At 43.2% G+C, this 24,508-nt stretch overlaps 1 protein-coding gene across 1 annotated transcript; it reads left to right on the forward strand.

Annotated features, from left to right (window-relative positions):
- The first annotated feature begins 1,072 nt into the window (after positions 1–1,072).
- LOC306916110 (DENN domain-containing protein 2A-like) lies at positions 1,073–23,985 on the forward strand. The gene is made up of 23 exons (XM_079493849.1): positions 1,073–1,292; positions 2,996–3,067; positions 4,035–4,253; positions 4,788–5,431; positions 5,758–5,978; positions 6,503–6,786; positions 7,393–7,496; positions 11,180–11,277; positions 11,725–11,940; positions 13,749–13,842; positions 13,931–13,981; positions 14,468–14,700; positions 14,884–14,993; positions 15,827–15,896; positions 16,334–16,411; positions 17,670–17,810; positions 19,025–19,173; positions 21,224–21,401; positions 21,829–21,870; positions 22,190–22,289; positions 22,952–23,221; positions 23,584–23,670; positions 23,820–23,985. The coding sequence occupies exons 1-23, from the start codon at positions 1,261–1,263 to the stop codon at positions 23,849–23,851; spliced, it is 3,525 nt and encodes a 1,174-aa protein (XP_079349975.1). The 5' UTR covers positions 1,073–1,260; the 3' UTR covers positions 23,852–23,985.
- The last annotated feature ends 523 nt before the right edge of the window (positions 23,986–24,508 follow it).

Consider the following 24,508-nt stretch of genomic DNA (forward strand, 5'->3'; position numbering starts at 1 on the left):
CTACCACTGTACTACTACTCCTACTACTATTACTCCTACTACTACTACTCATATACTACTGCTCCTACTTCTAGTGTACTACTACTACTACTACTACTACTACTACTAATTAATAATAATAATAATGGTAATAATGGTAATAATAATAATAATAATAATAATAATAATAATAATAATAATAATAATGATAATGATAATAATAGTGATAATTATAAAATTAAACCTTTACTTTTGCCATTTTTCTTTTGTGGTTAATTATGCATTGTAGTTTAGACAATTTGGACATTGCATTGTGTTTTATTTTTTAGATATTTCATCGTTAAATCAACTTCATTGTCACATCACAGGTTTACATATTAAACTAAACCTATGTACTTCCAATGGGACGTTTGTGACAGCTGGCATGGCAACTGTGGAGCAGACAGTTGTCATGTCGATTCCAGCATGGGTTTTGGAGGGAAATTACGTAACATGCTAACATGGTTATTGGATTACTTTATTATTACACCACTATTGACATTTATTTTGATTTGTTTTACGTTTTTAATCCTTCATTGTTGGTTTGCGGTTTCTTTCATGAAGCAACACAATACGGACAAAAAGGAATTATCAACGAATTAGCAGCAGTATTGAAGACAGACAGACAGACAGACAGACAGACAGACAGACAGACAGACAGGTATGGGAGTAACTTTGCTGGTCACCTACATAATATGTAGGCTATATTATTAGTGCCAGCATACATATAACATCTGGATAGTTTAACTCTGAGAGGGTACAAATGGTTTCATTTGTACCTCCTCAGAGTGGACAGTACACTAAGCATTGTACTGCAGTAGTTAAACACTTACAAGTGAGAAAAACATGTTCATTGTGTTATGTTATGTTATGTATAGAAGAGAGAGAGAGAGAGAGAGAGAGAGAGAGAGAGAGAGAGAGAGAGAGAGAGAGAGATGGGAAAGGGGGAAGGGGTAATAAAAACAGTAAACTTTGGGGTGGGACTTGAACTCTCTCTCTCTCTCTCTCTCTCTCTCTCTCTTATTCATTTGGAAGACCACATCTGATGAACCGCTTCATGGAAATATGCACATTATAATAAATCAGTAGGCTGCATTACGACCATTTCATCACTAATATAGATTGGATATAAGCTGCAACAAAATAACATAAAAAAGTGAGGATCACCTTGCTTGGAAGTTACACCAATGGATACAATTCTTTCAGAGGTTTCTACTGAGGCGACTGGCTTCCATCCCTGCAATGAATGCACAGGATCTGGGGAAAACAAACGGGTAAGGAATACTGTAGATCTGTCCTCACACAGATTCAATGACAATTAGGCTATATATAAAATGTGTATACACCTACAGTACATGTGCAGTGGCTTTTAAAGTGGGGTTCAAGGACCCGCAGGGGTCTTAAGGATTTGGTAAAAATCATATAAAACCAGGGGTCATTGAAATTAAAACATTATATATTTTGCGCTTTTAAGACTGTGTGATACTCCTATACCTTCCTTTATTCATGTATTGTGACTACAGAATAAAACACAGCTGTTCTTCAACAGTATATCCTAGTGCTGGCCGTTCCAGCCTGCTGTCTTTTCCTCTTTTTGTAAACCTCCAGGTGTCCTTGAGGGGGTTCTAGGGGGTCCCCAGCAAAATGATTGATAGTTAACTAGGAACCAATTGGACACACCGGTTTGTAACTCTGAGTGTACGGATGGGGTCCATTTAGGTTCAACCTCTACACTGTCAGAGTTAAGGGGGGGTGGGGGCCTAATAACTAATTATTGAAATAATAATAAGTTTGAGAACCACTGCTTTAAGGGGCCATGTCATCTGTGTGCTTATGCACAAGCTGTCACTTGGCTTCGTATCAATGAAACGAATGAAGAACGGGAGAATAAAAGCTTTATCTGAGAGGTCACTGAACTCTGAAACACAGCTCTGGGAAAGATGGTAGAGGAGAGGAGAGCGTGAAAAAGGGGAGAAGTGCCAAAGGGATGAAAATAAAAAATATATACTAGATAAAGTGGGAGAGCAGATACGACAGAGTAAAGCCTGATTTACGTTGCTCTGGTGACATGCAATGGAAATAGCAGATCTACAAGTTCACAACGATCTGCTATCTTCTGAGTTATCCTTCAGTCATTACTCCCTGGAGTAATGTGTGATACATGAACCCATTTTGGGAGCTGCACTGACGTAGTCAAAAGTCTGTCCAGCTGGCCTTAATAAATGTATCCATTAGATACCAGCTGTGAGTAAATCACAGCGTGGTATTATTATTATTATATCAATATCCTCACAGTTAAACATAAAACATTGCAGGCTGTTTCCTAATCAAAGTGGTTGGGTGCCACGCAGAATGGAAGGCCTACAAATAAGCTAACCCCCGTGGACCACTAATTGATTAAGTGTCCTAACCCATTGACACTAAAGCTCTCAATTGAAGTGAATTATATATGGTAATTAAAATAAATAAAGGGCTACAAAAGATGGCTCAAATCTGAGAAACGCATTCAACTCTGAAACACACAGAGAGCAGAGAGGATGAATTGTTTTCAGTATCCATCTTTCTCCTTCATCCTCATTCATTCTCTGTCAGTCTCTCTCACCTACTTGACACTTCTGACATAGCCTGGCTAATAAGCCAGACTAATATCACACAACACTGTCGCGGTATATTAGTCTGGGCTGGCTCCACTTGGATTTCATTTCCCGGGGGGCGGGTTCAAACATTTTCTCTTTGACGCAATTGGTCAGAGCTACTGTCAGTCAAAAGTCTCAAGCATTGAACGTCACTGTACCAAAGCCCCCCCATATTGCATACCGTGTCCCGATTGGTCCGACCTGTTCTCGGTTGTAGGAAAGAGGCGTGCTACTGAGCCTCGCCAGACCGTAATCCGCTGGTAGGCAATTTTTTTTGCCAACGGCTGATTCGGTCTGGTTTATTAACCAGGCTACTTCTGACATACTTCTCTTCCCTTCAGGTGCACAACAACAATGGCGGCTGCTAGCAGGATGCCTGCTGGTCAAGACTGTATCTACTCCACTGTCAACAGGTTAGGACTGAACAGTCAGAAGGACAATTGAACATTCTAAAATCATTCTAAAACTGCACTTTGAAAATGGGATTGGTGCCTGCCTATCTCATTGGAACCAACAAACATCATTTGGATATGACGTATAGGCTACTGTATGGTCATGGAAGGTCTTTGAACTTGGGCCTTCCCATTTCCTCTCATTTATTTGTTGAAATAGAACAGTTTGATGAAGCAGGCTCTGGTCCAACTATGTGTTTACGTAGAGAGGTCGGTGAGACAGTGATGTTCGGTCACAGGCCTGTCCTCTGGCATTTTACTCCCAGACTTATAAACCAGGCCTGGACTTTCCCACTGACGCCAGAAAAAGCTCTGAGATGTCCCCTCACAGGCAGTCCCATCAGCTGTACTGGGAATTCACTGGGGCTATTAGTATGCAGTCTTTTGGTCTCGCTATGGAATTGTATACAAAACATTTTCATGTCAAGGAACCCCCCAAATTAGGCTGCAAACCCCCCATTTGAAAATATGTTGTGCCACAGTGCCAGGGACCCCCAAAAGAGAAGACTTGTGACTTGAAAATGGTAGATAAGCTCACAACGCAATGCTTGGAAGGTCCACCAAAAAAACAAAACATCTAAAAAGATACAGGCTGAATTGCATTTCCCACATCATTTGCTGTGCACCTTCTGGTCCCAGAGAATGACCCTTACTGATGTTGGTGACCCTTACCTTTCCTCTAGTGCCAAATTCCATTCAAGTCACACCTAACACCTCACATCTCAAAATGTAATGGACAGTTTGCCATGACTTGCTGAGCGCATGTATGTCCCCGAACTATAAACCATAAACCCTAACTCAGTCCTTGAAGGGCTTACAGGGGGTCCCCGGCAAAAAAAAAATCAGTTTGACCACTTTAATCGCATTTCATACAGTACTTCGGCTATTCAAGCATACAGTATAAATGATGTATACTTATTTGCTTCAGGTTCAAGAGGGGGGATTTTGGAACGAGACGTAGCCACGTGTCTGCGGGACCCAAAGCAGACGGCCGGGGGACAGAGGAGGGGACACCGAAGCTGCCCTTCAGCCCTCTGGACAACCTCACCAAGCCCAACATGTCCCAGAGGAGGCGGACCACCACGGACCCTCACGGCTCAGAGAACACCCCGCCGGCCGGCGGCAAGGTCTCCAGCATCGGCGGAAAGTAACTAATATAAAGTACTTTTTTGGAGGGGCCCTTCCAATAGATGGCTTTTGAAATGACGTCATCATATGGCAGCCAGGTCTATGGACTTTTATGTTTGTTTTAGGGCACTAAATGACGACGTGAGACGCCATGTGGCCAATATGAATACATCTTGTGATTTCGTTTTAGATTTATTATACAATAACACACTGCATACATGTCTCTTGTGACTGATTTAGTTTTAGATTTATTATACAATAGCACACTGCATTCATAGTGGCAATAAATCTGCAAGCCACAGTGGGTCACTTCACATGAGTTTTTAGTACTAGACTTAAAACTCCATACAATGTTACGTTATACAATCTTTATGGTAGATTAGGTTAATACAATATACAATTCAAGTATATCTGACAATTTGATGACAATAATTTGGAATGCTGGCCTTTGTGGGAGAGTATTGCAACAGAGCATTTTTATATTGTGGTGTTGTGACTTTTATCTAAGTAAAACATCATGAGTACTTCTTCCACCACTGGTCTGACTCTCCAGGACCCAGCGAGCCAACATCAAGGACAAGATCTCGCAGTGGGAGGGCAAGGAATCCACACATCCACCATCACCATCACCATCACCATCAGCGGGCCCAACCAGTGCTGTGAAGAGGACAGAATCATTGACAAAGACCAAGAGTAACCCCCGTGAGGACCAGAGGGGGGCAATGTACACAGAGACGCACAATCCTGGGAAGGAGAACATCTCGAAGCTCTGGGGCTCAAGGCCTTGTTCGCCTCTCCGGTCGGAGCATACGCCAGTGTTTAAGGAACGCGGTGGTAAGCCCAGCCAGAGCCAGGAAGGGGAGAGCAGCAGTAATGCAGCCTGCAAAGAGGACCAGAATCCTGTGAAGGAGAACGTAGGACGGGTTGGGGGTTCGAGGCCCTGTTCACCTGCTGAATCCGTGGACAGCAACAGTGGCAAACCTTGTGATAAGGAAAGAGGGGAGAACTGCAGGAGAGTGGCCCCCAAGGAACAGCACGCCGACGGGAAGGAGAACGTCACAACGCTCTGGGCTTCAAGGCCCTGTTCGCCTGTGGAGGTAGAGCATGCTGGGACGCTTAAGGGCTGTGGCGGTAAGCCCAGCCAGAGCGGCAACACGTCCTGCAAAGAGAACCAGCAGCCTGTGAAGGAGAATGCAGGTATAGCGTTGCCGCTGGGGACTGTCCATAACTCTGACATCCCGTTAGTCTGAACATACGTGGCCTCTGCGTGCGGTTAGGTTTAGGGTTAGGGATAGGGTTAGTAATGAGGTTAGGGTTAGGGATAGGATTAGTAATGAGGTTAGGGATAGGGTTAGTAACGGGAGGTCGGACTAACGGGAGGTCGGACTAACGGGAGGTCGGACTAATGGGAGGTCGGACTAATGGGAGGTCGGGCCATTGTTTTCTTAGCGATTATTCTATCCATTACGTTTCCGATGAATTGAACAATCGAGAAGCACGTTTTATGCCTTATCTGAATGTAGGAAATCTTGTGGGTCCGAGAGCCGGTACGCCGGTGGAGGCCGTTGACCAGCCGACGGGGACGTTGAAGAAGAGCGATGGCAGGAGGACGGCGGAGCGCAGCGACCAGGAGAAGAGGGCCGTGTTCACCCTGTTCCGAAAACTAGAGCTGAATGCACAGAACCACAGCAAGACCCCGGCCGAACTGGGGAACTACTTCTGCCCACCGAGCAGGGACAGACAGGTGAGGGTCGGTGGTGAACCATGACTCTGCTTTTGATACCCGCCCCCCCTCTGGTCATTCATTTTTAGTGGCCTGTGGAGATATGTTTTATCTGCAGTCAGGCTGAATTTTGTTGGTTTTCTGGCAGAAACCTCTTACGGTATCTCCATATTCGTGTTTTTATAGTTTTTTGTAAATGAATGCCCTACGTGATCATACTACAGTGTCACACAAAAGACAAAAGTATCAAAAGTAGCAGATCCGCAAGCTCGTTTTGAGCTTGTAGATCTGCTACATTTGCTATTTTCGAGTTTGAATCCTGAAAACAAAAGTAACAGTTTTTTGACATGTGAGGTTTGCACCCGACAGACGATTTAATACATGAATTTCCTTTAAGAAATGTACATATGTCGGCATGACATGTTTAGTATTGATATTGCAATTTAACAATTAAAGATGTTAATCAGATGTTAATTCGTCCAAAATGTAAAAAAAATAATATATATATATTCTTTTCTGTTTCTAACAAATCCTACACTGTGCAGGTGGAGGCCAAGAGGAAGGAGATAGAATCCATGATCAGTCCTTGCGGTGACGCCCGGGACGAGGGACGGCGTAGGCGTCCTCAGCTCTACAACACGGAGCCGGGGTCTCCACCCATCAACCCCGTCCCAAAGCCCCAGCGCACCTTTCAGCACCCCGCCCTGCCCGGCGGGAGGAACCTACCCCCACTGCCCTCCATCTCGCCGCCACCTGCCCCGTCACAGCCCCCCGCTGCAGGGGGCTACAAGAGGCCTCGGGGTGGCCGTTACCGGGACACCACCAACAGGTACACGGAGGGAGAGACTGAATGCTGAAACGACTTTATTGCCTCATCACAGGTTTAATGGTGTAAAGAAGGCGTGGGTGGGTGGGTACAAATATTATAATATACGACAGTACTGTATAGGTATATTTCATTGCAATAATTGATTTATTCAGCCTTTAAAGTTATTTGCAATGAATCCCTCCATATATTTTGTGACACCATTTAATTTGTAAGCAAATGTCTTGCTGGCTTAAAAAAGACAGAAGAAAGAAGAAAGCTGCATTGCATAAAGCTTTTAGTGAATAACATGTTATTTTAACCAATCTGTATCGTAGAGTAGGCTATGTAATACATGCAATATATACTGTATAACTATAGTACAATACATCTGCAGAGGTGGTCTGTCTCCATACTTACACTGAGACATTTAGACCCTGTTGTTGGGTAGAACAAGTAAGTAGTACTGCCTGAAACTCAAAGTCTAATATCTCTATCTGCCAAAACAGGCTTTCCATCTTAGCTCAACAGTATAAATGTGGCTGCTATAGGTGCTACTGTAGCTTTTTAATTCCCAGTCCACAAACCTTGCTAATACTTTTTTTTCTTTTCAACTGCCCACTGGGTCAGGAAATCTGAAGAGTCTGAAGACCTGCCAGAGTCTCGTGATCCGTCGAGCGGTCTGCTCTTCTCTCGTCGACTGTCACAGGAGCATCATTATGAAGTCATACCCGGTCAGAAGCCTCTCTTTAATCTCTTTAAGCTACACAGCAAAGAAAACATCCTCAAGCCTTAAAGCCTGATTTCTACTTTGTGTCCTGTCCTCAAATAGCGCGGTTCGGATTCTCAACCTTTCCTGGGTCAGGCCAGGGCACTCGAAAGCGTTCGTGGCTGCCGTATTAAGTGGTCAGATGGGAAGTAGGCTGTGTCCGTGTGCATTTTCAGAGCATGTTTATTTTAATGATCAATCAATCGATTGTGTTCCGGGATGGATTCGATATAATTTAGGGTCGCCAGTTATTTGGTGGCCCATTTGGAATATACTCACAGATGACAGACCCCCGTGTTTTGATAATTATGCTTAGACAACGGACCCCCATTTGATACAATTGTGTCATAGCTGGGACACCAAATCTACGCTGCACCCCCCCTTGTGTTAATTGAACTCAGTGTACAAACAGAAGCTGATGGTTCTCTTACACTCCATTGCATTGTGGTCTACTATAATTAATTCATTACTAATTCATATACTTTTAATTGATTGATATAAAACCCACACAGTTAACCACTTTCATGTGTGTTTCTAAGCTCATCTGAGATAATCAATTCACAAGCTCAGAGCTTGTAGATCTGCTATATTATTGCAACTTTTGCACGACACAACAACACTATTGTACTGTTACTAGAATTTCGCCGCCCTTCGGGCGGCTCATCCTAGTTCCGTTGCAGCGCAATGGGAAGAAGGAAATTGCGAGATTTGACAGACTCCACTTCATGTTTCAGCTGTGTTTTTAAACCCAGTATTGTGCCCTTCACATGTATTAACAGATGGGTATTATTAGTATTTGTTGTATTTTATTTTCACATCAAAGCAAATTAAATTAATTTAAAATAAGCACACATGAAACTGCTTTTTACTGTTTTGGTTTACTTACAATAAGTTAGTGTTTTTGGAAACCAAAAGATGTTGAGAATGGAGCAGAACATACTGTAGTATATTTTTGTGGGGACCTTGACTGCATTATAGTAGGCCTACAATCTTTTGGATTGCAGTGACCCCACATTGTTTCTTCGGGAACAATATTTGTAGTTACAATGAGGGCTACATGAGCCGAAGGGAGAGAAACACGTCGCCTCTCTCCAGTCCGTGCGTATGTTGCTGCTGGTGGCTGAATAACAACGGATCGCATCGCTGACTGACATAAACGCACAGTTACAAATCAGAGGCACTTCAATAAGAAAACTCAACTAATAACGCTTGTGTGTGTTAATCTGCCCGATGCTGACGTTAGTATATAATGTTTAGATTGTTTTCCTCTTGTACATGCGTTTGTGGGCACAGTGGCAGGGGGTGAAAAGCCGATTTGTCCCATGGTGTGCACTGCGCAACTGTGCAGTGTAAAAAATGCTGAAATCAAACCACACACACACACACACACACACACACACACACACACACACACACAGTCACTCAGTCACAAATCCTCCACAGTGTGATTACGTGTCTGCAGTGACACTGATGCGAGGTTACAATGAGTCCGTGGTGTGGTGAGACTGGGAAAGGAATAAATCGCGGAAGAGCTTGGCATCCGACTGCGCGCGTTGTGTGGATGAGATGGGCGCGTTGGGAAATACCGCACCGAAGCACACTCGCCTATTAGTTTTCATTGCATTTGCACAGTGCGCTCAGTGCGATATTTGCGAACGTGTCCGTTGTGTGTGTGTGTGGCTGGCTGCGTGGGGATCGCCATGTGAGGGGGCTAGCCAATAAGGGGCCTGTTGCATTAGTGTGTGTGGTGTAGCCGAAGGGGGTGTTGAGAACATGAGGGGGATGTAGCACAGCAATCGGTGACCCCTACATTAAGCTGTGTTGCTCCCATCATGCAGTGCAAATGCGTGTTGTAGCAACCGTAGCCAATGGGAAAACAGGATGCAGTGTTGCCAGGTCCGCGAATTGTAAGCGAGTTGTAAGTAGCGTGTTGAATGGCATTTTTTCTGGGCTAGTTTTCATAGACCTGGCAACAAATTAGGCGGGGGTGTCGGTGCTTGTGGCGTGTTTGTGTTTATTATTGATATTGATGTTGTTTGTGAGTGTGGACGGGAGGCGGCTTTAGTGGCAGTGCAATGACAGTTTTTACGCGGGTGTTGTGGAATGTGGTCGTGCGGCGCGACATGAGGAGATAGCCGTGGATCGACGCGGAGGGTAAGGCTGTGTCGTGTTAGTGTGTTGTTGCAGTGTGTGTTGCAGCGTGTTGCAGTGTGTCAGTGACGTAGTAGCTGGTGCCTTTTGTTCCTGTGCGTGCTTTTGGGCACATGTTTTCAATTGTAATATAGGATATTTGTATACTGTATGTGTACAGTTGAAGGCCATCGATATTGTCCTTTTCTTTTTGCTGAGGTTTGCGTGATCTGCGCAAAACCCCTTTTGGTGTTTTAAACATTATGTTATAATTTAGCTATTGGAAAATAGCAGATCTGGCGCGCTACGAGCTTGTAGGTCTGCTATTTTTGAAAAATCGTGAAAATATTTATTTCAGAAAACTGGAGGATTTAGAAGGATTTTTTTCGGTGGCACCCAACTGTATGTCACTCATAAACATTGTGTGTATTGTATTATATAAGTGTCCTGAAAACGTTTCACTGGCGAGGGGACCCCAACATAGATGTACAAATAGATAACTTTGTCATCAGTTTGACAAGGAAACAAAATAGAAGCAGATCATTTAGGCTTAATCCTCGATGACCCTTGGGGTTCCCCAGCAGGCCCACTGTGAGAACAGCTATATGTCCTTTTAATTGCAGGAAGACAATAAACAATGATTGGAAAGAAAACATGAACAAACTGACGTCGCTGTTGGGTGGAAACCTTGTATGTCCAACAAGGTTACTTGAGCTTCTAGAGCGGCTATTTTGGCTGTTTCTGCTACTTTATGCGACACTGTTGTACGACGAAGTAGGGCAAATTCATTTACGGCAAACCATACAAACCATACAAAGTTGGAGATACATGGTAGGTTTCTGCCCGACAGCAACGATAAGTCCTATACCTCTGTCTTTAAGTCAGGGGATATTAATACAATTCTTCACCAATGTGTTTGTAAAGGTGTCTACTAACACATCCCACATTGGTTTCTATTCAGCCACCCTAGGGAATTTTTGACAGCTGCTGAAAGTTGGGGTACCATTAACAACCAATATAAGGCAACATTTTCTAAATTTCATTATACTTTAAATAGCATGTGACGTGTCAAACTAGAGGGTTTTCATGATTCTGAACCCATTCCAGGCATTAGTTTTGCACTAAACACTCCTTGGGCTAAGTTTGGCCATATGCCCATATCCACTTGCCCAAATGTGCTGACCTCATGATGACGGCTATGGCCGTTTTTAGCCCAAGGAGTGTTTTTTGTGCAAAACTAATGTATTCAGAATACTGAAAACTCCCTAGTTTGACACGTCACATGCTACTTAAAGCATAATGAAATTTAGAACATTTTGCCTTATATTGGTTGTTAATGGTACCCTCAACTCAGCAGCTGTCAAAAATTCCCCTAGGGTGGCTGAATAGAAACCAATGTGGCATATGTTAGTAGACAGTAGACACCGTTACAAACACATTGGTGAAGAAATGTCTTGGTAAGAAATGTATTCCAAGGTTTGACATTATTCTGACAATATTCTCTGACTATTTCTACAGACTCGTCTAAAGAGAACCCGTACGAGGACATTGAGGTGGACAGTCAGAGTTCCCAGCAGTCCCTGCCCTCCTCTCCTGGCGCAGACTCCACCATTAAGGTCAGCGACGCACATGCTAAACATGATATACGGTAATATCGTCTCTGTCTGGTTGGAAAACTCAAAGTTTGTTTGTATAAACTGTTTTAACCTGTTGTACGGCGACCTTGAGTGCCCTGAAAGGCGCCTTATAAATAAAATGTTTTTAAATTATTATTATTATTAAAACTGGTTTAAGGATTGACATTCAAAAGTAGCAGATCTACAAAACAAGCTTGTGGACATGCTAGGATACTTGTTGATACTTTTGTGTGACACTGTAGTATGACCAGTTAGGGGGTTATTTAAAAAAACACACAAAAACACAAAGTTAGAATATGGAGATAAGGTTTCTGCCAGACAGCAACGATATGATCCTCACATTCTGTTATTTGTCCACTTTGTAACTCTGACATGTGGACAAAAAAAAATGGGAGTTCTATTAACTCTCAGGATTTTACTGTGCAGGCTTCCAGGCCAGGCTTCTTCAGGCAGAACTCCAACAGGAGTTTTAAGCTGCTGGACCTACGCAGGGTCAACCAGCACCAGCGCACCCGCAGCACTGGGGGGCTGCCCTCCCCACCGCAGCTCAGCCCCCCTTCCACTCCCTGCGCCAGCCCCGAAAACGCAGTCTCCTGGCTTACCGGGGACACATACAACAGAACATTCCGCAGGATACCAACCGTGCGTGTGTGCGCTTGTGCACGTGTGTGTGTGTGTGTGTGTGTGTGTGTGTGTGTGTGTGTGTGTGTGTGTGTGTGTGTGTGTGTGTGTGTGTGTGTGTGTACATGTCACATCCTTACTGTACATTACTATACTTGTGAGAGACAAACAAGCGTAATCGATGTAGTCTTTATCTCTGCGTTGTGTTGAAGGGATTAGATGGACCCAGAACTCTCTTTGGAGACAAACCTCCTTTTATTCTGACAAGAAATAACTAGTAAACTACTAAATAATAGTACGTCTCCAGGTTAGGTTGTTTTGTAGTGCAAGGACTCCTCACTCGTCCCTACACGGCTACACGGAAATATACAAGCAATATGACATTGATAATAAAATATATAAAACAGTAAAAACACATATATAAAACATACTGTACCTGACAAGAAATAACATAATACGTCTCCCGGTTAGTTTGTTTTGTTGTGCAAGGACTCCTCTATAAACAAAGTTAAACAAACACCATATACATAATTTGCAAGTACAATTCTTATACAGGAACGTTAACAACAGACACCCACCTCGTTCCTACAGATTAGACAATTCTATGGTTCTCACAATACTGTAGCAATGGTTGTTTTATGGCTAAAAGTTATTTATGGAGTTAGATTTACAATTTGGAAGAGATTCAGGTGGGGGTTAGGATTAGATTAGGTTAGGTTTAGTTATTGGGAGTCAGTGTTGTGCACCAAAAATAGCAGATCTACAAGCTCACAACACATCGTGCTGTGATGTACTGTACACATTGTGAGTCACAGCATGAGTGTACACAAGAGTGTAACCAAAGGGTTACATTTGATAACATTTTTACCATGCACCATGACTTTGGCATTCCAAATCTGAATTACACTGGACTCTGTCCCAGACCCAGAATGTCAGCCAAGATTCCTTTGTAGCTTCCAAACGCGTCATTCACTCATCATGGTTAGTGAGTGAGATATTTATACATCACTGGCATCAGAACATTACTTTTCATCATCATGATAGTCAACTTTCCTTGACTCCAACATGGCCTCCAAGTTTCCCCTTAGTTCGTCCCCCCCAAAAAAAATATAATTTACTGGAGGTTGTTGATACGTATGCTCAATTTTCCTACACCTGGGCTTGTGTATTAGTGTTCTAATCTATTACACTGTGTGTGTGTGTGTGTGTGTGTGTGTGTGTGTGTGTGTGTGTGTGTGTGTGTGTGTGTGTGTGTGTGTGTGTGTGTGTGTGTGTGTGTGTGTGTGTGTCAGAACAGCATCAATTATGCTCCAGAAGAGAAGGGTAAAATTCTGCTTCACAACACAATGCAAAGAGTGTAGTTATTTACAGGGGTTCTCAAAGTGGGGTTTGGGAGCCCCCTTGTGTCCTTAAAAGAGGTTCCAAGGGAAGGGGGCCGCAAAATAAGTTAATATAGCACCAAAACATGTTTAACCACTAAACAATTTTTATACTTCAGCCAATCGACAAGCCAAGCGTGATGCAATGAGCTGTGATCAGTTATTTTTGAAACATTGTGGAAAAACAACACAAATTGTCTCTTATCACTAGCATGTCTGAGAGGTCATTTTGACCGATTTTTTTTTAGATTTTGAAGTTTATTATCTTTGCCCATGAAGCTTTCAGAAGGTTGCCCTTCCATGACCATCATCATCCATCACCGTTCTATCATCTCAGAAACATTTTCTAAATGTGAATTTAAGCACATGCTACTTGTGTCTCATTTTACTTCAGTTTGTCTCATGATAAAGTGTGAGAACCACCGATTTACATCAACTCTTTGTCAACAGGTTGTACTGAAAATCAACAGCATCTTTGAGGCTCGCATTGGGAAGAAACATCTGAGAAGAGTGTACCATTATGCAGAGACCAGCTCTGGGAGAGGTGAGAACATGACCATAATACGCACACCGTTTCAATAATTGGTGGGGTCTTTTCGTCAGCTATAAATTCTCCATTTGTCTCTTTGCAGTTACAGACGACAACAGTGACTCAGAGAGTGAGGTGGAGGAGAGGGCTAAAGGTACAGTATAGCATGACAGTGGAAGAACACATTTGTACGGTGTGGCTCTATAGGAGTGGTTCGGTCCATTTGGTTCCATTTGTACACTCTCTGAGTTATAGACTCATAAGGGTCCCTCCACCATTTGGCTGGGGACCCCTGGAAACCCCTCAAGGACCCGTGGGGGTCCCCAGACCCCACTTCGAGAACCAGCGCATCATGCCATGGACCTCTTCCATTCGTTCGTACAACTTGTGGCTGCATTTGTAACCTCTCAGAGTTACAGAACCACAAGGGTCCATTTGGTTCCTATTCTCATAATACCTATCGATCATTTAGCTGGAGAGCTCATGGAAGCCCCCCCAAGACCCCCTATGGTGTATAGTTGCAAAAGTGACTGCAAGGTCACAATCAAGGGTTGAAAAGACACTATAGCAAAGTGGTTAAGTATGAAATGATCATCAGAGATCCAGGCTTACTAAAGTCACCTCCCTTTGGCCTTGGCAGCAGAGCGGCAGCGGCTGGTGTCGGTCCAGTCCATTCTGAGCCAGCCCAACCAGAACCAGGTCCACCACAACAACAACAGAGGCGGCGGCGGCAGGCCCATCTCTCTGGACAAAACACTCAAACAGGAGCTCCTCCAACGGCAGCTCTTTGAGTACTTCCTGGTCGTGTCACTGCACAGGCCCAAGGCTGGCGGCCCCTACCTGCCGGAGGTCACACAGCAGTTCCCCGTAAAGGTTAGGAGCAGAGAACTGCAACATGTGCTGATACGTATGCATTCTGCATCACTATACTGTAATTGTAAATTACTCTGTTTTCGAAAAGGACATGCAGCACTTCAGTGGATGGATAAATTGGTACGTTCTTTTCTCCCACCACAGAATAGCTAATAACTAATCCATTCTATATTTGTTTTGCAGTTGGAACGCAGTTTTAAGTTCATGAGGGAGACAGAAGACCAGTTGAGGATCATCCCTCAGTTCTGTTTTCCTGACGCCAAGGACTGGCAGCCTGTGGAGAGCTTCCCCAGGTGAGTGTTAACATTTTTAGGTAGATGATTAATATAAAAAGAAAATACTACATCCACAGAACATTTTAAAAGCTTCAGCTTCAGTTCCCCCCTAAAGTAACACTGTTACATCACAACGTTGCAAACTGCAAATTGCTGTCTACTGAACCTTTCATTTATACTTGTGTATTAATGCACATATGAGTGGAAATAACTTTAGAAATGTGCGTTTTGTGGTTGTTTAGGAGGAATGCGTTTCATTTAAAGGTTTGTATCATCCAGCCTGTATGCGAGCGTGAGTGTGAGTTTATGAGAACAGTACTGTAGTTGAGTTGTTCCTATACAAGGATGGAATTATAAGTCCATTATGCGCTAAAATAAGTAGCCAAATGGAACCTTACATGAATACAGGTCCAGAGAGAGAGAGAGAGAGATATATGGGTGGCAAAACAGTGACCTTCAGTGATCTGGAAAAAATATGCATAGAATAACTGAATTTAAGGTTAAATCAATGTAAACCATAAGGGGTTGTATTTGCCATCCCCTGGGGCGCCAAATGACACCCCTGAGTTGCATATCACTCCTATTAATTACAGCCACAGATGTGTATCGTTCTGACGAGCAGAAACATTGTATCTCCATATTACATGTTTATGTTGGTTTGGAGGGGGTAAATGATGCCCTACTTTGTTGTATAGTAACTTAATTGTTTTTTAATGAATATTATACCAATGAAAAGTATGAAAAGAGCGTGGGACTAAATAATAGCTACATTGGATACATTCTTGACATACAAGGTTTCCTGCAGGTGACAGTGATGCTATTGTGTGTTTTCCTTGGCTCTTTCTGTGCAGTGAAATGTTCTCCTTTGTTTTGACTGGCGAGGACGGGAGCCGAAGGTTCGGATACTGCCGGCGTTTACTGGTAAATAAGAAAAAAAGAAAAACATCATTAATACATTTCCTGTACACTTATTTATTTGTGGCTCCACCCCCCCCCCCCCCCCCCCCCCTCCTTCTTCTGTGGAGCTACTGGACAGGAAGTGACCAAGTACGTGTCAGCTGGATAAATAAAGAAAATAACCCAAATAGCCGACGCACTTGTGGGAAAATGCGTCCAGTCTCAGATTCTAGACTCGGAGGAAGTGTGTGTGTGTGCGTGCGTGCGTGCGTGCGTGCGTTGCGTGCGTGCGTGCGTGCGTGCGTGCGTGCGCGAGTGTGACATCAGTGTTTTATTGGCTCCAATTTTACACAGTACAAAATGTTCTGCGGGGCATGGAATTAGATGTTTATGTTCTCTTTTGGTCCCCCCTTCTCCCTCTTTACCGTCCTCCTTCCTCATCTTCTTCCTCCTCCTCTCAGCCCAGTGGTAGAGGGAAGCGTCTTCCAGAGGTGTACTGTATTGTGAGCCACCTGGGATGTTTCAACCTGTTCTCCAAGGTAAACTGAATCTGATGTCCAACATTATTTTCTCACTCAAAAGTAGACAAACCAACATACAGTATACAGGGTATCTGCACATATCTAGACCTTTATAACACCAACTTGGTCAAATTGTCAAATATTATGTAAAAAATCACACCCGTGTGAACTGAGTGGTGTAAGATTTTATATAGCATGATCAGCTGTGGTCTGACGTAATAAGGTATTATATAGCCTGATCAGCTCTGATCTGACGTAATGAAATCACACCCGGATGTGATTTCACAACTGGCTTTTTTTGTGCAGAGAAAATGACCACGGTTGCTACGGTCATCCAGTTCACCCGGGTGTGATTTAATTACGTCAGAAATTATTTTGAACATAGCAACCGTGGTCATTTTTTTCTGCACACAAAAGCCAGTTGTAGGAGTGGTTTACACCACTCAAAAAGAGGCCAGCTGTCACGATTTGCAAAAACTGGCAGAGCCAAAAGCAGAACACAAGCCAAAGTCCAACGGTGAAATTAGGGAGCTTGTAGATCTGCTATTTTCGGTGATGGCTTAGGAGTGGTCGAGGGGAGCAGGCTGAGGCTGGTGGCAGGCAGGCAAGGTAAAGGAGCAGGTCGGATGGGCACTGAGAAAGAGGAGAAGAGCAAGGGTCAAAAATCACGAGGAGCGAAAAGCAAAGTTGAAAAAAAACACTAACACCAAGGATTCACGAGGGTTTACACTACTGCTACACGAGGGTTTACACTACTACACACAGAGAGTTTGACTAGAAGCGTTACCATGCACTGGCGTTTTGAAACTATCTGGCATCGGCACAGAGAGAAGACCAAACATTTATAGCCTGGAGGATGATTAGCTGAGTCAAACTAAATGTATGCCTACAATTCCAAGTGCTTGTCAGGGTACGGGTCCCCAGTTAAAATTATGATTTATTTGGGGGTCGCTTGGGAACCCTTGCCTATAAGCCAGAACTGTTTGCGTGAATTGTTGCTGTTATTAACTTAGCATTTCTTGTAAAATGGCATTTCTTGTAAAAGGGCTTATACTGTAGTCATTAATGTCACAGAGCCCCAAAAGGAATAGCCTAATGTAAAACAATCACTTTGAAGATGTCACACAAGAAACGTACCAGCCTACCAATTATTTTAGAGAGGTATACAAAAAGCAAGTGCAAAACAGCGATTTGTGGAATTTATAGAAGGATGTGGACTTGCGTGTGTGTGCGCTTGTGCATTTTTTAGCTTATACAGTATGTGTGCTCCGTCCAGGTACTGGATGAGGTGGAGAGACGCAGGGCTCTGTCTCCAGCGCTGGTCCAGCCCTTCATGAGAGCCATAATGGAGGCCCAGTTTCCTGCCCCGGGCAGAACCATCACCATCAAAACCTTCCTGCCTGGATCGGGCACCGAGGTGAGGCCCACATCTATCAAAGGTTTTTACAGAACGTATAGGCACAGTTTTGCTCTCTTTTAAACCCCGCATTTGTCAAATTTTCACTCGGTTAAAGTGTTCTACAGTAGCTCTGTCCAAAATAAATACAAGAAACGAATTGCCCGCGTCCATTTTTAGATTTGCAGGGGAAAGCAAAATGTGGGGTGGAGGTAAGGTTCTTCCTTGGCCTACTAGGAGTATGTATGCATGCAAAGTGTCAAGCTGACCATCCCATGGTGGCCCTAAACCTAGCCATAACCCTTTTAGCAATTTAGGCTTAGGGTTACTTTTAGTAGCAAATTCTGATTTAAGCTCAGTTTTTGAACACACCATTGAACTTTAGGCCTGACTATTTCGTTTTAATCTAGTCTTAGCCAACTAAAAATGTATACTGACAATTGCCCACACTCTTCTTCGACAAAGATGGCGAAAGCAAACATTCTTTGTTCTGTACTTATACATACAATTGTATGGTACAAAACACTGAAGTCCTTAAACCAGAAACCTAAACCTAAGGTAAGTGGGGAACAGGGACAGGCTGGAATGGCTTAGGGTTGACGACATCATCTTGCAATGGGTCTGGTCCACAAGATTCGATACACCACCAAGATACCCATGTTGTCTAAATACTTCCTTAATGTCAACGAAGTCCACACCCACAACATCAGAGGGAGCTCAACAAACCATGTGCAATCCAGATTTGGCACAAACAAGGGACTAAATTCATTTCGCTCCTATGCCACCAAAATGTGGAACGCCCAATGGTCATTAAGACATGCGAATCCCTTGACTCCTTCAAAACCGCTCTCAAAGGGCACCTACGGACGGCTGCAATTCGAAACTGGCCCCCGTAAAATCTGAATCCCCCACCCACCCCTTTTCCCCCTCACTGTATATGTTTTCTTTTCCCTTTTTATCTCCTTTATGATGATGATTTCCTGTTTTTTGGCTAGAAGTGTATATCTGTATATGTCTCTAAATGTTATGATGAATTGAACATGGTGGACCCTCTTGTAAACAAGCGTAGTGCTTTGTTGGTCGTCCACTCACAGTTGACAGTTTTTGTATTGAGTTGTGCTTGAAATTTACTGTAATTCTGCATACTGTTAATAAATACTTCAATCAAACATAGAACCTGGGGAATATATGGATGACCCCTGTCTGTCTCGGTTGCTGTCTCTCTGTCTCCCCAGACGATGGAGCTGTGTCGTCCATCAGACTCGCGCCTGGAGCACGTGGACTTTGAGTGTCTGTTCTCCTGTCTGAACCCGAGGCTGCTCTTCAAGGTGTTGGGCTCTCTGCTGCTGGAGCGCAGGGTCATTTTCACTGCTGACAAGCTCAGGTAGACCCACGCACACACACGCACACACACACTCAACCAGGAGGTCCCCAGATAAACAATTCATAGTTAGGAACTATCAAATGGTTTCAATTGTATTCTCAATTTCTTTTCTTTTTTTGATTTCTTTTAGGCTTTTCTGCCTTCGATACAAGTGAATAATGACAGGAAAGAGGGGGGGGGACATGCAGAAAAGGTCGTCATGAATAGGGACTCGAACACGTGACTCGCTGTCAGGCCAGAGCCTATATGTGGCATGCGCCTGGACCACTAGGCCAGCGGGCGCCCCTAAATTAACATATTACGTTGTATTTTGTAGTCCCTGAAATAAAATGTAATAATGAGGGTCCGTGACCTAATGCATATCAAACCTTTTTCGTCCTAGTAGAAAAACAACGCATAATGTAACTGAGTTATACGTACATATATTTTAATCAAGAGTTGTTATACCCGTGGGTGGTCCAGACATTCACTGCATTCTTTTATCTGCTTGTAATAGTAGGTTTTAAGGATTCAGTCCGGGGGAATTTGCCATGGGGTTATATTCTGAGGGAAGCCTGCTGTTGAAAGGCTTTACCGGGGTCAGTTAGTTTGTTTTCTTGGGGGGATAAACCCAGAGGGAGCCCAGGGGGGTCACAGTAGTCGAGGACAGGAATGCAGAACGGGATGACGTGTATTAAAGAGTTATGTGGTGTGTAGGGTTCCTTCCTGGGAAAAGTTGATACCATAGGGAATAGTCATACAGACTGCGATTATTTGAGGTGACACCACCCTCATGTGGTAAGAGTAAGATCTGCTTTATAATTACAAAAGTTGGAAATAGCCAATCTGCAAGCTCACACCGCATTATGTACACATTACACCTTACAGCTATTTTCCCTATTGTATTGTTTCCCCAAAATTTGTATTTTTCTTGAAATCTCCTGAATGTTTTGTTTTGAACTTTAGCCTATAATGGCATGTCCAGAATAGGAATGCTGAGTTTAAAACTTGTAGAACGGCTATTTTTGGCAAAGCATTTGTTGTGGAGGGAATGGAAGGCGACCCAAGTATAGACCCTCGGGGGACTCCATTCAACAAAGTACATAGGGTTAATGTGGTTGACTTGACCCAGAAAAACGCATTAGACATATCTTTGCTGTCAGGCAGAAACCTTGTATCTCCTTTCAAGTACATTTTTTCATACAAAAGTGTCACACAAAAGTAATGAAAATAGCAGATCTACAAGTTTGCAACACGTCACAATCAATAACATTGCGAGCTTGCAGATTGGCTAATTTTCACACATCTGTATAGGCCTACTTGTTGCATGTTAATTGAATATGGTAATACAAAAAATGAACTTTTTTTGTTTTTGGACATACAAGGTTTCCACCCGAGAGTGCCGATATCCTATATATGATAACAAAATCAAGTTTTATTTTAGTTGCTTCTCTCCCGGGCTATTCTAGACAGGCCGGAATGGCTTAGGGTTGACGACAGAGTAGGCTACAGCATCTTGCAATGGGTCTGGTCCACAAGATTCGATACACCACCAAGAAACCCACCTGTCTAAATACTTAATGTCAACGACACCCACAACACCAGAGGGATTTCAACAAACCATGTGCAACCCAGATTCGGCACAAACAAGGGACTAAATTAATTTCGCTCCTATGCCACCAAAATGTGGAACGCCCTACCAACAGTAATTAAGACATGTGAATCCCTTGACTCCTTCAAAACCGCTCTCAAAGGGCACCTACGGACGGCTGAAATTCGAAACTGGCCTCCCCCCACCACCTTTTCCCCTCGCTGTATATTTTCTTTTCCCTTTTTACCTCCTTTCATGAGGATTTCCTGTTTTTTGTTATATAGAAGTGGTATATTCGTACGTCTCTAAATGTTCTGATAAATTGGACATGGTGGACCCTATTGTAAACAAGTGTAATGCTTGGTGTCGTCCACAGTTAACAGTTTTTGTATTGAGTTGTGCTTGAAATGTACATATTCTGCATGCCGTTAATAAATAATAAACTACTTCAATCAATCAATCAATCAATCTGCTTGGCAGCACGCTGTCCCAGTGCTGCCACGCCATGGTGGCACTGCTGTACCCGTTCGTGTGGCAGCATACCTACATCCCGGTGCTGCCCTCGGCCATGCTGGACATCGTGTGCACCCCCACGCCATTCATCGTGGGCCTGCTGTCCAGCTCCCTGCCCCAGCTGACCGAACTACCCCTGGAAGAGGTCCGACAGTTCAAAAACTTCAAATAGCTTGACCTACACGCACGCACGCACACACACACACACACACACGCAGTTTTTCAAACTTCTCGTATGATGAATAGTGAAAATAGCTAATCTACACATTCAAACTGTAGTCCATTTTTGACTATTTTGGCTTCATTGTGCTGAAACGAGGCTTTTGGTTTGCAGCAAGTTTGTATAAAAAAAGGGCTGCAACTGTTGATTATTTTCCTAGTGATTAAAATCAAGTGATCAAGACGCGAGCATTTAAACACATCATGAAAGGATATTTGAAAACTATAAAAGTAAAACTACAACAGAAAAAAATAAGTACGTAAAATTACTCTTATTTAAAGTTACTTATCGTGACTAGATAAACTGGTCACAAAGTGCTTTAAAAAGCTGAACCTTGTTTTTCGTTACACAGGTTCTGGTGGTGGACCTGGGAAACAGCCGCTTGCTCAGACAGGTGCGTCACGTTTACAATTATTTGGAAACTTTATTTACTAGTTACTTAAACTTTGGCTATTTTGAAAATAGACGATCTAGAAGCTCACAACGCGACGCATTGTGACACATTGTGCGCACGTAGATCTGCTATTTTCAAAAGACTTATACACATTTTAGAGGGGACATTCTGCATAACTATAGTACTTTAGTACTTTTTGGACTATAAATACATTTTGATGGCAACGCTTTCGTACGTTTACTCAAGTGAATTTTGATTATCCGGACTTTTAGTGTAGTTGTAACAGTGATACTGGTGATAATAGTGTGATTGTTTGCAGTTAGAAGATGAAGACACCATCCTGCCCTCCAAGCTCCAGTCAGCACTTGAGAATGTCCTGGAGAGGAGGAAGGAGCTAGCCAATGAGAGAGGAGGAGATGGTGAGGGGAATAGTGTCTTTTCTGCTTTTGCTCGACATAATTATCGCCACTGAAAATAGCAGATCTACAAGGTTACCACCGTGTAACCTGGTATTTTCTGCAAGTGCTTTCCCTAGAATAAGATTGCTGGGGTTTAATCACTGGTGGTTCTCAGACAGGTTTTGTGCCAGGAGAAGAGTTATGTAAAATGTTTTAAATAACATAAAAGTATTCAACATTTTCCAAACATTTGTTATATTTTTTCAAATATTGCCAATATGCTTTTTTTTTAATAGCCAACGTATAGGCCTACGTTATGGAAAAAAGTGGTCAAAATGATTGTGATGCTACAGTATATTAAATAATTTTGCTCACAACATACGCCACATTGTGAAGTTGTAGATCTGCTATTTTCCAAGAATATTTGCCTGTTTTTGTTGATTGTTCACCTATTTATTACGACATTCATGAGATAAAAACACTAGGGTTCATGAGGTTAAGTTTTAACCCATTAAAAACCGAAAAACCATTATAAATAGCAGATCTACAAGTAGATAGCGCTGCAAGCTTGTACATCTGCTATTTTTGAATATTTTTCAAAATGCTTGACAGTGTGAGAACTACTGATTTCGAAGGCATTTAGCCTCAGGTCTTTGGGTTCAAAACATAACCGCGATCCCCAGACTCCAGCTCTGACAGCACCGTGGTATCCGAGGCCTTTGTCCGTTTCTTCGTGGAGCTGGTCGGCCACTACCCGCTCTTTGTGGTGTCTGACCGCGAGGACGGCTACTCCTCGTCCTCGTCCTCGCCGGCGCCGTGCTCCTTCCGCCGCGAGGGCTTCTGCAAGTCGGTGTCGTCCAAGACGACGCGCCGCTTCCTGGAGGTCTTCATGGACACCCAGATGTTCGGCTGGTTCATCCAGGAGAGAGAGCTCCACCGCCGGGTCGTCAGAGGTACTGCGCCTAAACCGGCCTTTGTAGGCCTTCGCCGGGGGTTTTAGATGCTCTGAGTCAAATGCTTTTTTAAATACTTTATATTTTTAGTCCTGGCAAGGCAAGGCAAATAGTATTTGTATAGCACATTTCAACATTAAGCAAAGGAAACGCATTTGAATTCCATAAAAAGAAATAGAAAAAAGTTTATTTTTTCTTTAGCTTTAGTCACTAGTTACGTTGCAGATTTATATTAAATGTACAATTAAATTTATTAAACATCAATTTACAAGTATTATTATATATTAAACTAACCGGCATCACATAAAGTAATTAATTTCAGCTGCGACATTAAACATCTCTCTCTCTCTGTCTCTCTCTAGGGCTCTTTGAGCAGAGGGTACAGGAGTATTTGGAGTCCATTCGTGACAACGAGCACCGTCGGGTCAACAGGTTCCTGAAAGGCCTGGGTAAGGAACCTCTGTTTCCCTCCAACTCATTTCACCAGAATAGCATTATGTGTGAAGGCCAGCTCTCTGCAGGTGGCAGAGGTACAACAACACACAAACAATCTAACAATCTAACCAAAAACATTGTATCGTTTTCCGTTACGCTTTAGGAAACAAGATGAAGTTCCTCTCCAAGAAATAAAATCGCCACAGCTGCACCAGTGGAGAGATGACGGTCGTTCAACCCGTGCACCGAGGTCGGTCATCGTGGAAACGAGAAGGTCCGCTCCAGGGACTGGGGAACATTTTCTACGTTCACTTGTTAACCACTTAAAACCCTAGTAGCCTATGAACTTTTGGGCCATTTGAAAATAGCTTGTAGATCAGCTATTTTCCAAGAAACAGGTGGTTAACTGAGAGATTTGACAGTGAGCGAGCCCACTGGCAGCTGTTCAATTAACTGTCTTGCTCAAGGACACGGTGGACACCACATCTGTCAATGGACACAATAATGCTGGCTAGTGGCTACAGAGGTTGAGACGACCTCTCTGCTGGAGACGCAGTGTACTTGGACTAATGATTGATGGAAGAATTGCGCGTTCTCTTTTTACAAAGAGGGATGTCATCTGACTTCTCAGTGATATACTGTTCAGTCAGTGTGGGTTCAAAGCACAGCAATCTTGGCGATATCATTTACTTCGAATAATTACAAGCTTGTTCTTTTTTGTTGTTGATTCACCACCAGTTAAAGCTGCTGTACGTGATATTTCTATTACTATAACAAATATTGCTAGATTACTTTATTCAGTAACAGGATCTCCCTGTCTCTGTAGCTTTTTACTAAACAGCTAAATACATT

This window comes from Electrona antarctica (genome assembly GCF_951216825.1).
Source record: "Electrona antarctica genome assembly, chromosome: 23".
Lineage (NCBI taxonomy): Eukaryota > Metazoa > Chordata > Actinopteri > Myctophiformes > Myctophidae > Electrona > Electrona antarctica.